Source organism: Tympanuchus pallidicinctus, unplaced genomic scaffold (genome assembly GCF_026119805.1).
Source record: "Tympanuchus pallidicinctus isolate F22 unplaced genomic scaffold, pur_lepc_1.0 scaffold18, whole genome shotgun sequence".
NCBI lineage: Eukaryota > Metazoa > Chordata > Aves > Galliformes > Phasianidae > Tympanuchus > Tympanuchus pallidicinctus.
In genome coordinates, this window is record NW_026294699.1 from 210,093 (window position 1) to 224,428 (window position 14,336).

Here is a 14,336-nt window from a genome sequence, read left to right on the forward strand (position 1 = left end):
CAGCTGAGTTGCTTTACTTACTGATTACTGACATTGGATGAAGTGTGCAATTACTGGGCTGCCTTTACTGCAGAGGGAAAGCAGTGGAATTTACTGTTAGAGATTCTTCTGCAATTCACAAACAGCCGTTCCTGTGCTGGGGGGCCCAGGCCTGGACGCAGCACTGAAGATGGGGCCTCACAAGAGCCGATGGAGGGGACGATCGCCTCCCTCTCCCTGCAGGCCGCCCCTTGTTTAATGCAGCCTGGAACACAGCAGGCACACGCTGCTGCCTCATGTCCAGCTTCTCTCGTTCATTAAGAATGAACTTTCCAACCTTCTCTGACCTTCCTGAAGAAAGATAAACATGATAAACGTGTTAGACATTGGAGTTCACAATCTTTCTTGCCCGAGATGCATTTAAAAAAACAAACAAAAAGACCATTAGTTGGACTCACTTTAATTCCATTATGAAAATAGGAAAGAAGGTGGACAGCTGAAATTCCATGTAATGGCAGTAGCAGAATATCTAGCTCTGCAGGCTTAGTATTTCTCAATTTGAAACTCTTATTACAAACCAGAAGAGGAAAATATCTGTATTTTTGAAAATCTAAATTCTCAGCCTTACTAATAACTCAAGGCAGATAAGGGAATACTGTATACAGGCATTACAGAACAAAAGCATTCCTTCCTCAAAAACATCAGAGGGAAGTTCAGTGAGGGATGCTGAACAGGCAGGGCCAGAATGTTTTCTCAGGAGACCAAACTTTCTTACACCTTTTCTGTACAAAAAGATGTTTCAGAAGTAGAAAGTACTGCCTCTGATTCTATACTTGTTGGGTTACGAAAAGAGAAAATGATACAATGAGAAGGCAAAAAGGCCCCAGGTTCTTCTGACAAGCTCCTGCAAGCTAGAATATTTGGATAATTAGAAATATTAGTGACAGGTGCAGATCTTGAAGGTCCCTCCTGTAATTCATACTTCGGAACCTGAAAATACAGGATGATCAGATAAGTGGCATTCTGTCTGTGGATAAAAGATGAATATTACTGGTATCAGTTCTGACAGGCAGTGGGGCCATAAACAGGATCTAAGTGTGTTACAGCAGCAAACATGCATCACTAGGATGCATCAGACGACTTATTCCTTCTCACCTGTGACACTTCCCTTGGAACAGATCGTATCACTGCCACAGTGTAAGGAGAGTTTTTTCTCCCCTAGAAATGCAACTTGGGCACATCAGGTAAGCGGGTGCCACGTCTCAGATGCACTGATGTGCTTCGTTGCTAACGTTAGTGCTCAGGCTGGGCTCCTAAGTCCTTGGCTATCTGTAACCTTTCTCTTGGTGGAGTGAGGATTTCCAGGAAGAAGACACTCAGATATTCCAGGCCAGATGTTGTATGCACAAACCACACCTGTGCTGCCGACCTGTTCACCTGCAGTTGTCCAGGCAGCTCAGCTTTTCTTCAGAAATAATATCAAGTGAACCTGACAGTTGTTATTCTAAACTGCTTTCAGACCCTCCAAGTAGAGCGATGCACAGGGAACAGGCAGAATTTACTGGAAGGAGAGTAAGGGAGAGTTGAAGAAGTGCAGGAATCCAGTGCACCACAGACTCTGAGGAACTAGGAGACATTTTAGGACATCTTCTGCAATTAAAATTAATGTGTAGGAACAGTACACATTACAGTATTCACAGTATTTGCATGGCCCTTGGAAGTTACTACAAGTGCTGGCTGAGAAATCTGCCTCCTCTGACCTCCCCAGCACAGCACTTTTGAGGCTGGTTCTCCTTCCCCTCAGAACTAAACTCATACTGTGACTTCCATTTGATGTAAGTAGTCTGCAATTTTGGGGATGGATGCTCACTCAGGAAAGAGTTGTGACTGTAACACAGAAAATTCAGAGTGCTCGTTTACACGACCATTTATTTGCCTGCTGAGTCACACTTTGTTAGCCATACAAATTGTTAAAAAAAGATACGAGCCATAATTTCATGACAAAGAACGTGCCTAAGCTTCCATTCAAAATCCTTCTCTCTCCACCATTTCCAGCCTTGGTGAGTCTATGATTCTGTGATTTTGGTTTGCTCAGCTAATATCTCCCTACACTGATATATCAGAACTAAGGACAGGAGAACAGTGTTTCTGAAGGATGAAGCAGCGTATAATCATATTATTTCTTGCTGTCTCTGACTTCCATCATCTCCCTCTTCCTAAATGAAGGGAGTTCTATTCTGTGTTTTCCTGGCAGTAGGAATTGGCAGAGCCCACACAGACAGGCAGAACAACAGTTCTACATGTTCAGTGCAGGGTTCCTCTTCCATGAGGCATTCCCAGGAAATAATAACCTGGGAACATTTACCTCTGTGGGCTGAGCTATTAAGGGCAGCCAGAAGTTGGGCTGGGCTGTTGCACTGCCTCCAACACTGGGCAGTGCCCATCACAATGTCCAGCTCTCCTTCTTGTTCCCTTGCACTTTCTCACCTGCCTGAAATGATAATTTTTCATTCTTCTAAGTACATTCCCTGCGGGGACCCGTCATTCTGTTCCATATGTCATCAGTTTAAACCTATTTTTAAGGCAGACAAGAATATCGCTGTCATCTTCTTTCTGTTGGGACTTGGAGAGTTCAGGAGGAGTTGGAGAGCTGAGAAAATGAGATTTCATTGAGCTTTGCCTACATTAATGGAAAATAATACAGACTGCATTGGGCAAATGTGCTTTGTTGCCACCACTACCTTCTGGTTGGAGCAGCCGCAGCTCATGCCTCTCGTCCTTCAAGCAGCTGGGGGCTGTGCTCATGATGTCTCCCAGCACAGTGTGGCTCTTGTGGGCTACTTGGCCTTATCACTACTCCCAGTCTGAAGCAGGGAAGGCTTTGCCAACTTGCCTCTGGAGATCTGGGAAGCAGAGGGCTCAAACAGAGCCAAAGTAATCGCGGCCAGGGAAAAAGCTGCCATCTCATTTCCATTCGTGGAACACCAAAATTGGAAAAGACCTGCAGGATTATCCAGTCCAACCATCCACCTATCACCAATAGCTCTCACTAAACCATATCCCTCAACACAACATCCAAATGTTCCTTGAACACCACCAGGGTCAGTGTTCTCTGAACATAGGAGACTGAACAGTTTCTTTTACTGTTAAAGATGTGATTCTGTCTGCAACGTTAGGTTAAAACCTGACGCTGCAGTATCTGCTGAGAAGGCTGAGGTGCTAGTTTTGTTGGCAGGCTCACCACGTGAAAATGCAGAGATTCCACAACTAGCTTAAGCTTCACCAGTGGCGATACCCTGAGGGGAAAGTTTTTCATGAGAACAAGAGGAACCCAACACAGTGTTATGCTTTTTGCTCCGTAGCAAATTCCAAACATGGAATTTCACATCCACCTACTCTCTGAAGGATGGGGAAAGGAGTTGACACTAAGGCTGGGCTATTGCTGAGCAATCTACAAAAAAAGAAATCCCTTTCATCCTTTTGCTACTGTCTCTTTAGAAAATACACTGCATCATAAAGGTACTATGAAACCAGCACGTTTTTCTTTTTGCTGACCCTTGCCCTGAATCATAACTGAGCATATATAATCCTCAAACAACAGAAGAATCCTTCTATGGATTAAGAGGATTTGAAAAACTGTTGTAATTCGTCCTGATGTTGAAGTATCCCACCTCATTCCTTGCCAAGTGCCACTTTTATTGATCAGTCAGTGGCTGAACTGCAGCAAATACCAGCCCAGCCCTGGCCATTGTCTGCATCACATCCGTGGCTTTTTGGAGAGGCCTCAGGCAATGTGGGAGCAAGTGACCAGAACAGCTTCATTCACAGCTGTACACACAAACCACCTGCACTACAATCCCAGTCATCACAGCTGAAATGATGGGTTATGAAATTTCATCGTGGGATTTCAGGTATAATGGCTTAGAAATCTTCCTCAACTTTTCCTGGTGTCGAAACGTACGGCCTTTTTTCTGGGTAAGACCCATGGGAGGCAGATGGATCTGGAAAAGAAAATCCCACCAGTCAGGTGCAAAAGGAGATGTTGCAAAAACAAACAAAACCAGAAACAAAGTAAAAAAAAAAAAAAAAAAAAAAAGCATACACACAGACTATTTCATTGAATTTTCAATAATTCCTTCACTCTTTGGAGAGGGCAACCACGCTGTTTGAAGTCAGGTTATTAGATTTCCAGGCAAAGAACTCTCTGAGGAGCGATCAGTGGTGTGACTCTGAGCCTTAAACATTGCATTTAAGAAAATCCTATCTATTTGAGGTTTTGTTAATTCTGGATTTTGCAATTTGAAATCAGATTGTGACAATAACATTGCTGAAATATGTCTGCAAGCAGTATTCCAAAACAGCAAGACACAGAAAACCTGTGAAGTTCCTGAGCAGAAGTCTGAATGAAGTATGCTTTCCTCATACCTAGCCAGCAAGCTACATCTGTGTCTTGAAATACTGCCTTCTTATTCATCATCATATATACCGTACAAAAATGCACAGCCAGCGTCATGGGCTCCAGAAGCCAAAGGGGCAACAGGTAACTTTTGGCTTCTCCTCTGCCTGACAGTCCTTGTACAGTGGGAGTCACACAGCTCTATGCCCCAGACGACAGAAAAAAGGTCAGTGTCAGCAGTAGATGCTACTGATGCTGGAGCTTGACCCTTTAATACAGTGCTTTAGGTGCAAATAAAGGTACTGATGGCTTAGTTTATATGAGAGCACTGATACAGGACTATCCCTTAAGGGTTTGAAGTGGATGCAAAGCATATGTTCTGATGCTCCTTTCTAGGGTCACAGCTTGTCAGATGCTCGCTCTTATTCTGCATAGTGGAGAAAAAGAGCAAGCTGTATGTGCAACACATGCTAAAAGTGAAGGTATTTTAGGCAGGCATCCAATCAGATGCAAATTAATTTGGACCACAATCACCTTGGTAAGTAAACTCTTGATGTGAAAATCTAAACTAACCAGCAGAAGAACAAAGGCAGTGCCTTTGGGAGGGCAGTGTGGGAGGCAGTGTGTAGTAATGTGGACAGGAGCAGCTGGATGCTGAGGAAACTATATTGCCTGCTGCAACAGATGACGTTGCTGCACCTTCACTAATTTCCCTCATCTTGAGCAGGTTTTTTTCTAAGGACAGGTGAGAAGAAGCAGCAAGGCAGGAAGGTGCTTTCTAAGACCTGATCTATGCCAAGGAGAATAGTTACAGGCAGCACAGGCCATGAAGATGACTAGGTCTATGACACATATAATTAATGTAATTAAATAGTTTTATTCTGTTCTACTCTCTCGTTACATGAAAGATGAACAAATGGATTTAATTCTGTTACCATCTTTCTCTGCAATCCATTGAGCAGTGAATCTGCTCACACAGTGACAATCCCCAGAGCTCTTCTCACACAACAACAGCAGGGTTTGACTCCTAGAGAGGAAACAAGCTGACTTACAGCAGGGTGGGAGAGATGTCTGCATGCACCTGGCTTACCTGGCTCTGATTTAGCAGAGCACCTGAGCACAGGTGGGATGTGTGGCGTGATGACAGTAGTATGGGCTTATTATTTGAGTGTCATGTGGGAGCTAATGAGGTGCACCTGGGGTGAACAGACATACTCACAGGTCTTGGGTAGGGGATGTTGTAGTGAAGTCCAATTTCTATTCTTGCCTCACATTCTTCTATGCACTGCTTAATCAGCTTCGGATCTGCCACCTAAGATAACAGTAAGTTAAAAATTAATATTTTGTAGAAGTACAAAAAATCAGCATTTCAAAACTCAAGCCTTTTTTTCCTCTTCCCTTCCTCTTTGCAGTTCCAAGGATACGATGATAGAGTTTTTCACATCTGTACTTCTGTGCTCAGTGGCACAGAGCAGCAGTACCCAGAGGCTATCAGGACTGTGAGAGTAGAAGAGGGTTTTACTCAAGTTTGGTGTTTTGTCTGTACAAAAGACAACGCGTGCATAAACTACCGCTACCCCATGAAAAGCCCCACTCTTGCATTCAGCACAAGGCAAGGCAGAAAGGGAAAGAGAAGGGTGACACATGGGGGTCATTCTGTCCTGAAACTCACACTGAAGTCAGAAACGTAGTGTTCATCTGCACTTCACCGTGATTTTTATATCAGCTGAATTTAGTCCTGCACTGCCTGCAATGCCTGCTCCAAAAATAAAGCCTCCTATTTCATTTTGTTGCCATGTGACAGATGGTAGCAGAGGGCACGTGACAGAATGCCTCCTAATTATTTTCAAGGAAATGACAACAGCTACAAAGAACAAAGGAACACTACTTGGTAAAGAAAAATCTCTATCACTGTTCACAAGCATTGATGAATGCCAGTGGGTGCCATTTTTCCAGGTGGAGTTCAGTGCCACCACTCCCCTTCATCCACACTTCCATGTCAGACACCATTTTGTCAGACTGCCCCATTCTGTCAGATCCGTCACAGAGCAAATAAAAAGTAATGGAATACTGGTGGGAAGGTTCAACCTCTGCTGCCATCCCACCAACAATCAGTGCTGCCTCCAATAGAAGGCACAGCTTTCAGAACAGTCCTGCTATCAATTGTCTAAGTCCTTCTTTTTTTGTTTTTTTAACCAAACATTGCCAGGTTTCCTCACTAGCTGTACCAGATACATTGACAAAGGTTAAAGAAAATCACTTCAGTGTAGTTTGTACAGCTTCATACAGATCAAGAGATTGAGTTGTGTCTTTTAGTGGCACCAAAGCAGCCATTTCTTCAGTGACATTAGTTATAATACCTCAAATGACAACAACAAGTTGAACCATAGCTGTAGCATCAGCACCTTCATCTATCACCACAAGTTAAAATTTGAAATTAGCAGCTCTGCCCTCCAAATTTCTTTTGATAGATGTTCCTGTTTATTCACTTCACCTGGCTACAGGCTGGTGAGACAAAAAAATGTTAGAAAACTGGTTTTTAATCAGGACAAACCGTATCTGCCATGCTTTCCATCCATTGCTCAATAAACTCACCATCAGTCAGTGGGTGTGATATTTTTGCTATCAGATTTGCTACTGCATAACAAGCTTCAATATTAGAGTCCATCTAAGGTGTAACTTTAGAAAAAAAAATGTTGAGAAGATATTTTTTACAGATCCGCTATTTCTCTTCACAAAACATTCCTTGGTATGCACTGAATTTGCAGCACGTGTTTGCACATAATGACTTTTCAAGCAGTACTCCATCAAATCAGACACAATTTCCTTGCTAATTAAGCAGTGCCGTATTAGCTGTCTTGGCAATAAATACTCCTCTGTCCATTTTTTGTTGAACACTCATCCTTCAACCACAATTTTTCATTTTTTGGGACTCTGTTTCCTTTGCAGATGGCAGGAGGTTGGCTGAGTCCTTCCTGGCAGTGGTTGGATCAACACATCAAGCAGCACAGCGAGCAGCACGAGCAGTGCTCATCGAAGTGATGTGGCTGGCCTTCCTCAAGGGTTAATGGAGATCTCAGAGGGTTTGAGTTCTCTTACTAAATGTCAATAAGCTGTAACTCAAATGCACCTTAGAATGTGTTGTACCAGCATTTATGGTGAAGGAAATTTGGGAAACCATTTCTTATATTCACACCTTGGCATCCAGCCACCAGGAGCATGCATAGCACAACAAAAGGAGACAGAAATTGAAACCTGCAATGACACTCACATCTTTGTTTTTTCGGAACAATGTTTTGGCTTCTTTTATAATGTACTCCCTCTCTGCAGCAGTTTCTTCCACCTGTCCCGACGCTGACTGCCATTTCTTGGCGATTCGGAACACCTTGCGGTAAAGGCCCAGCACTTCTTGTCGTGTGACTGCTGCCATCTGAAACAAACCAACACCACAAAAGCCCCAATGTATGTCAAAGATCACCACGCATTCTGTTTTTCTACACAGTTCAATTGGCTTAGGAGTATTTCCACCACCTAAAGAAAGAACTGAGACAGCTGTAAAAAGCAATTAGCTGTTGAAACCTGAAGACTCAGTCCAGCAAAATATCAGCACTGAGACTTAAATCTGCCCCAGAGCAGGCAGCCTGAGCTCCTGCCTGAAGTTAAGGGCTCGCTGCAGTGCTTTGCTGAACCAATCACCGGCTCAGGAATGGCCACGTTTTCCCTCACTGCTATTTTGCAACAGGCATTGGGCGAGTCACCGAAACTCTGAGGTGTCCCCGTTGTGTTGTAACAATGCCGACCCTGTCTGCACCAGTACCTTCAGATCTGTGAGTCAACCACACGATGACAGCACTACAGCACTGCTGAATGCCAGTATCGGTGTGGATGGGGCTGCTGAATCACCGCCTGAACTCTGATTGATCACCTGAGGCCAGCACTGAGTCAGCCAAGGAGCACAGGTGAAGGCGATTCAGCTGTGCTGCAGGAAGGGGTGGAGCCTGGCTGCGCCTCTCCCAGACCCATTGAAGAGCTGACCACCAGCAGGGAAGGATCTCTGCTGGAGATCCACTCCACTGGAGTTTCCCATGCGAGCCCAGGATATGGGTGAGTGTACCTATCATGTCTGTTGCCCGCTCTGGTGTAATAACATCATAGCCAAGCTCTCTGTTATACCATACCATCTCATTCATTATTTGTACACTGCTATACCATAACATTGGTATATTCATTAACTGTACATGGTGCCAGATGCAAAGCAGCTCGTTTGCTGCGATACACCAGCGTATAGCAATGATTCAGGCAGAGTCTGATGTGATGAAGAGGTGATGAAAGCAATGTTATCTGAGCATCACAGGAGGCAGACAAACAGTGAGTTTAGGACAGTCCCGAGCACCCCAATTTTTGGAGAGCTGGCTACCTGCTCTCCACACTCCAGGTGTGCCAACAATCTGTGTCAGAAATGAAGAATGAAATCCCATTCTCATTCTGTGTAAATGAGTGCTTTGTCATGTAAGCGGTGCCACTAAGATAGATCCCTTTCCACCTGGATTAGATTCACCAAAACAATGGCTTCAGGGATTGTCAAAGGTATTTTACTGTCCCTGAAGGACAATGCAGCAGCACTGCAAAGTAAGTGCGTGAGTGCGATGAGGAGTGAATGCTGAGCACAGCACCTGACTGGGCTGTCTTGGGACCTACTTGCCAACTTGGAGCTCCAGTTGCTGAATGCACCCTGACATCAGACCACAGCAGTTAGAAGCAGGGTCACCGCTGTCCTCTGGGAAAAGAAGGCCTTCCATCACCTTGGTGTACTGCAGAATCTGATTCCTAAAACACGCCCCCAAGTTACTGCAAGAGGTTTGGCAACTTGGATGTTTCACCTCCCTGTAGTCTGTAGTAATTCCTGTTACTGGGGAAAGCAAAGAGTGGTCAGGATGAGGCCATGCAGCTCTGAGAGACGATCCCACCAGGGCACTCGCCCTTACCAAATGTAGAGGCACAGTGCTGACCTAAGGACACAATTTGGTGCTCCGTGCTTTTGGCTAAAACTTCCCAACACTTCACTCCCAGCCTGTTCTGCTGTAAGCATTGCCATCACCTGAAAGCTCCTTGTTTCATAACCTCTGTAGAGGATCTTAAATACAGATATGAAATTCTTTCTCTGATTATTGAGAGAACATTTGTATTTCCATATTTTAAAATATTTACCTAATCGGATATTTTCCTCCACGTACAAATTGATTTCTCTTAGCCAGCAGAAATTATTTCTAGTAAATACGTAGGGTATTTCCAGGGAGCAAGTACCTGTGATAGAACAGACAGGCAGCCCCACTCATCAATCACTTTGGAACAAAAGCTTCACTTTATTCACTCTACAGCTCCAATTCTGGGAAAGAAATAAAATCAATCATACACAAAACCACTCATGCACTTGTATCTTAGAAATCATTGCTTCCTGCTGGGTTCTTTTCCAAGTAGCAGCAGCTTGGTTGCAGGGCTGCCCTACAGCCTGAGTCCCACACCACGGCCTCACCCTCTCTGCTTCTGTTCCCAGGCGTTCTCTGGGAGCTGCTCACACTTGCAGCTCCCCAGTGCTAATAAATGGGAGTGTGCTCTTGAGAGCTTCCTTCTAGGTTTTCACATAATCCATAAATAATAATAAGAGAAATAATTTCAGGGGAAACTAAGTTTTGAATAGATATTCCAATTGCATCAAGTTCCTGCAGCCACAGCTCAGGACCTGTACCTCAGAGCTGTAATCACAATTAACACTTCTGGATCTTAAACAACACAAAGAATCTGTTCATTAAGATTTTGTCTGGAAGTTTAGGAGCAGCATTCTTTTCTGCCACTGTCTGCTTCCTCTCCTCCCCCTGGAATTTACTTCTCTGTTCTGCAATGTCTTGGTGCTGGAAGGGACACAGGGCTGCACAGCCTCTGCTGCAGCACTGCTCTCCTTCCTGCACATGCGGGGTGATAAACATGGAAAGCAGACCTCCACTCGCCCTCAGCAACCAGCTCCTCCTGCAGCTGCCGTTAGTTAATGATTTGCACAGTTCCTGCACAGATCCATGAAGGTGTGAGGAGCTCTGTGCCTCCTCCTCCAGAGCCAAGAGCAGACAGGACAAAATTCAAAGCGTGGGTCAGACTCTGACCTCAGAATGCAAACAGGGAGTGGATTCCACAGAGAGAGAAAAATTACTTTCAACCTAAAACGTGAAGAAGAGATCCATTCTTTTTGTTACAAACAGAACCCACACTGACAGAAGTGTAAGGAAGAAAGTAAGGAATTAGTGCAATTCTGCAGCTGACACCACTTGTATTAGTTTTGTGGGTGTGCAGAATGACTCTGAGTGGGACAGAAAGGAGGATAAGGAAGGATTTTGTGTCCTCTTAATTACTCATCATGCTGCTTACATCCTTGGCATTTACATCATGATTATATTTTGCAGCTCTGGAAAGCAAAGTGGATGTTGCAGCACTTTCCCACTAACGTGCATCTCACGATGGTCACCACTCGTGTCTCTGTGGAATGCAGCCCACAGATGTTACCCACAAGTGCTTTTGTCACAGAGTACAGAGCTATGCCATTTGCTGAGCAAATCTCAGGTGTTTACTCCAACAGAGCAAACAAGGAGAGGTCGAAGGTAGGTCTGCAGTGTGACAAGTGGTGGGGTGCAGGCTGCTTCAGGGCAGGTGAGTCAGCAAGCCCTCCAGGAAGAGACTGCTGGATGCTGAGGCACAGCCCAGACCGCTGTGGGGCTGTGTCCTTCTTTTCATCTACCTGCAAACCCGTTACAGCAGGCAGGTCAAGCGCTCCAAGTGTCCCATTGTTCCCAAACCTGCAAAGGCGCCTTGAGCTTTCAGGAGCTACTGCACGAAGAAAACGCAGTTTTTTTTGTTGTGTTCATTAAAACAAGTAGTCCTCTAGACTACAAAAGGTAAAAGCATGTTTCTCTTTCAAGAAACAAACACGCATGCCTTTGATTTTTTCGGATGGTCAAAAAAGTCAGTGCAGAAGTTCAATGGCCTGAATAACCAGTTGAACACCCATCTTCTTTTGCTATTTGCAGGTTTGCATAGCATTCAAATTAAAAGTACACACAAAAAGAAGGAAGGGAATCTGTCAGCTGCACTGTGAGGTGGCACCAGGAGTGCAGTGTCAGAGCTAGGATGGGGGCCAAGTGGCACGGACACTCATTGGCGAGCAGCAAATTCACAGTGTGGGCAGCCCTCTCCCAGCTGCACGGCTCCTCCGCCGCACCATATGTCTGTTTCATGTCATCCTTCCACGTCAGCCATTAGCTACTCACTTTAAGCATCAAATCTGCAAGCAGCAAGCGCAAGGAGGGCTTTAGTCAACAAAGGGTGAAAGCTCATAGGGAAAAATGGATATTTCAAAACAACAGATTTTTACTAAGATCTAACTAAGGCATGCATTAGGAACACAGACGCTTAATGATGACGCTGAAAGCATATCTGCCCAAAGGAGAAGGCAGGGAACAGAACACTGCATGGAATCTCCTGACAAGGGAGGTTTGAACTTCTCAGGTGTGAAACGTTTTACCCGGTGGCAGTACGCCCTACACTACTGGCAGGGTTGCTCTGCCAAGTTGCTGGGCTCACCGTGGAATGAAGTGACATAATTCAAAAGCATAACGCATGAACGTTATGGTACAAAACATGATCACCTTCAGCCTGAACAAGAATCTATATCTCATATTTTTAAATGCACTCCTTGGCTAACATTCATTTAAAGAGATACAAAAAACCTGCGCGTAGCCAAATGATAGCACTCAGCTAAGCAGCTCATCTCCTGCCACTAACACAGCAATAAGGCTCGTTTCACACCCACCCACAGCAACAAGAAGTCAGCAATCTACACTCGCCCTCGGGCACATTTCTCTGGCACACTGTGGTGGGTCAGGGAGAGGAGGGCCCAGGCTCTGTGACAGCTGCACACTGAATTCCAGAATTCACCTTCCATAAAAGTAATTCTGTTCTCTCTTACTCAAATCAGAGACATGGTGATCTGTGACAGCTATGTGCCTGCAGTCAGCACCTGGCAAAAAACTGTGTTTGATTTCCACTGCTTTCCATTCTTAATGGAACGTTTACACCTTTTTCTTTTATAGATTCAGACAAAATCAAACAATAACAAGACTTCCATCACAGCTAAAGTATTCTGTTGTCACATGGTGAAAAATGAACTAAGCTGGAAGATCACACTGTTCCACACTACATCCTCATTTCCACCAGCGATACAAACCTGCACGTCTCAATAAAATTCCACCAAAGACCAATTTGATTCCAAGCATTTCCAAGCTGTCTGCTACAACCATAAATCTCAGCAAATTTGATGACAGAGCAATTGAATTGAGTTACTTAGTAATGACACCAGAAAGAAAGCAAGGTGGCTTTAGAGTGGTTGTCTAATTTGTAACACCAGTACCTTGCTGCTGGCAGGCTGAAGTGGTTTGAAACACCAAGTACCACCTCTCACACAGCTGAAGTCCCTGTGCCTGCGCTGCCCATCAGCTGCACTGGGAGTGCTGCCTATCTGCTGCTTCCTGGGAGCACTGCCTGCACCTGGCTGTCCGTTCAGCTCCCTCCTACAAAGGGGCTGCCTGTTGGTGTCGCCTTTTGGTGAGAAAAAGGAAACAGAACACAACGAGAATGGAATTAAGTAGTAAGAGTGAGGGCTTGGATTTTATCACTGGTTTCCAGTGCAATTTCAAACAAGTAAAATTGCATAAAATGAGGATTCTTTGCCATTCTCTTTATTTGAATAAACAAAAGTGGAAACCCTTAACTCATCCCTTTTGATGACAGCTTTCATTCCCTCTCTCTAAGGCTGTTGAGACATCACCTGGTTTGCATGGGATGGGCAGAGTGCGCTCTGCCAGCCTCAGAAGGAATAGAAACCCTGACCACACTGCAGAGAGGCGGTGGGAAAAGGAAACAGGAAAAAAGCTTCTTTAAATATCTCTTAATTAGTTGTCACAAAGCCAGCAGAGTTCAGGTGAACTCTACGGCACGGTGAGCTCACCCCTAGCATCGTGCAGCCTTGCCACTCATCATTTCAGAGACTTAGAAATGCCTTCTCACATTTAGCTCTGTTAGTCACAAAGGGAAGAAGAGGTTTTAACGCAGTGCAACACACGCTGCAGAGAACGCACAGCTCAGCTCCCCCTGCTCACCCCGCACGATGCTCATGAACACCCAAAGACGGGGCCGCAAAGCCCATCACGGACGCGCTCTTCCATCGCCCCGCTCGGGGCCGAGCAGCGCCGTGCGCACAGCGGGCGGCCCGGGGCTCCGCTCCGAGCGCCTCCCGCACAGCACCGCGGTGCAGCAGCTGATTCCCGGCAGCGGTTCACGCTGCTGCGGCTCCTCGGCCGCTCCCGGACGAACGCGGGGCGTCGCGATGCGGGGAGCGACCTGCGGGGAGCGAGCAGCGAGGGGCGGGGCGCGGCCGGGCCCGGCATCCCGAGCCGCCAGCGCCGACACCGGGGTCGGCGCAGCGCCGTGGACCGGGAGGAAGCGGAGAGACCGCCCAACCCAGCCCAGCCGGACCAAGAAGCCCCGAGACCCCCAGCCGGGCCCCGAGCACCGCCGGCGCCGCGGCCGCCACAAGGGGCCGGGCCCCGCCCTGTCCTGCCGAGCCGCCAGGCCGCATAGGGGCGCTGCAGGCACGGGTACCGCTCTGCCCCCTGGCGGCCGGGGCGGCCTTGCCCCGCACTTGGCGGAACCAGCCCCAGCCCCAACGCCCGCCCTCCCGCCTCTCCCTCTCTCCGCCTCACCCCCGAGTCCACTCGCTCGCTCTCAGTACCCACTTTACTTTCTAGCAGAAGCTCCTCCAGGCTGCGCTCTCCGCCCTCGCGCCGTGGCTCGGCTCCCCTCTCCTCTCGTCTCGTCTCTCCCGCCGCGCCGGGCGCGGTCGGCGGAGCCCCAGCCTCCA

At 46.4% G+C, this 14,336-nt stretch overlaps 1 protein-coding gene across 6 annotated transcripts; it reads right to left on the reverse strand.

The window, feature by feature from the left end:
- Positions 1-423: 423 nt before the first annotated feature.
- Positions 424-14,333, reverse strand: LYRM1 (LYR motif containing 1). Of its 6 annotated transcripts, none has more exons than XM_052679845.1 (5): positions 14,212-14,333; positions 9,074-9,284; positions 7,647-7,805; positions 5,595-5,687; positions 424-3,980 (listed from the first exon to the last, which is right to left on the reverse strand). In XM_052679845.1, exons 3-5 carry the CDS (start codon positions 7,803-7,805, stop codon positions 3,864-3,866), a joined length of 369 nt encoding a protein of 122 aa, XP_052535805.1. In that variant the 5' UTR covers positions 9,074-9,284; positions 14,212-14,333; the 3' UTR covers positions 424-3,863. The 6 variants fall into 6 exon arrangements, with proteins under 6 accessions (XP_052535805.1, XP_052535803.1, XP_052535802.1 ...); XM_052679843.1 differs by lacking the exon at positions 14,212-14,333 and adding an exon at positions 9,680-11,702; XM_052679842.1 differs by lacking the exon at positions 9,074-9,284.
- Positions 14,334-14,336: the final 3 nt, after the last annotated feature.

Excerpts from the sequence above, each read along its gene's own strand:
- LYRM1 (XM_052679842.1), bottom strand. The coding sequence starts at position 7,805 with ATGGCAGCAGTCACACGACAAGAAGTGCTGGGCCTTTACCGCAAGGTG. Across the intron at positions 5,688-7,646 it reads TGTTCCGAAAAAACAAAGAT|GTGGCAGATCCGAAGCTGAT; the intron begins GTGAGTGTCATT and ends CTGTTATCTTAG. Across the intron at positions 3,981-5,594 it reads ACATCCCCTACCCAAGACCT|ATCCATCTGCCTCCCATGGG; the intron begins GTGAGTATGTCT and ends TTTCTTTTCCAG.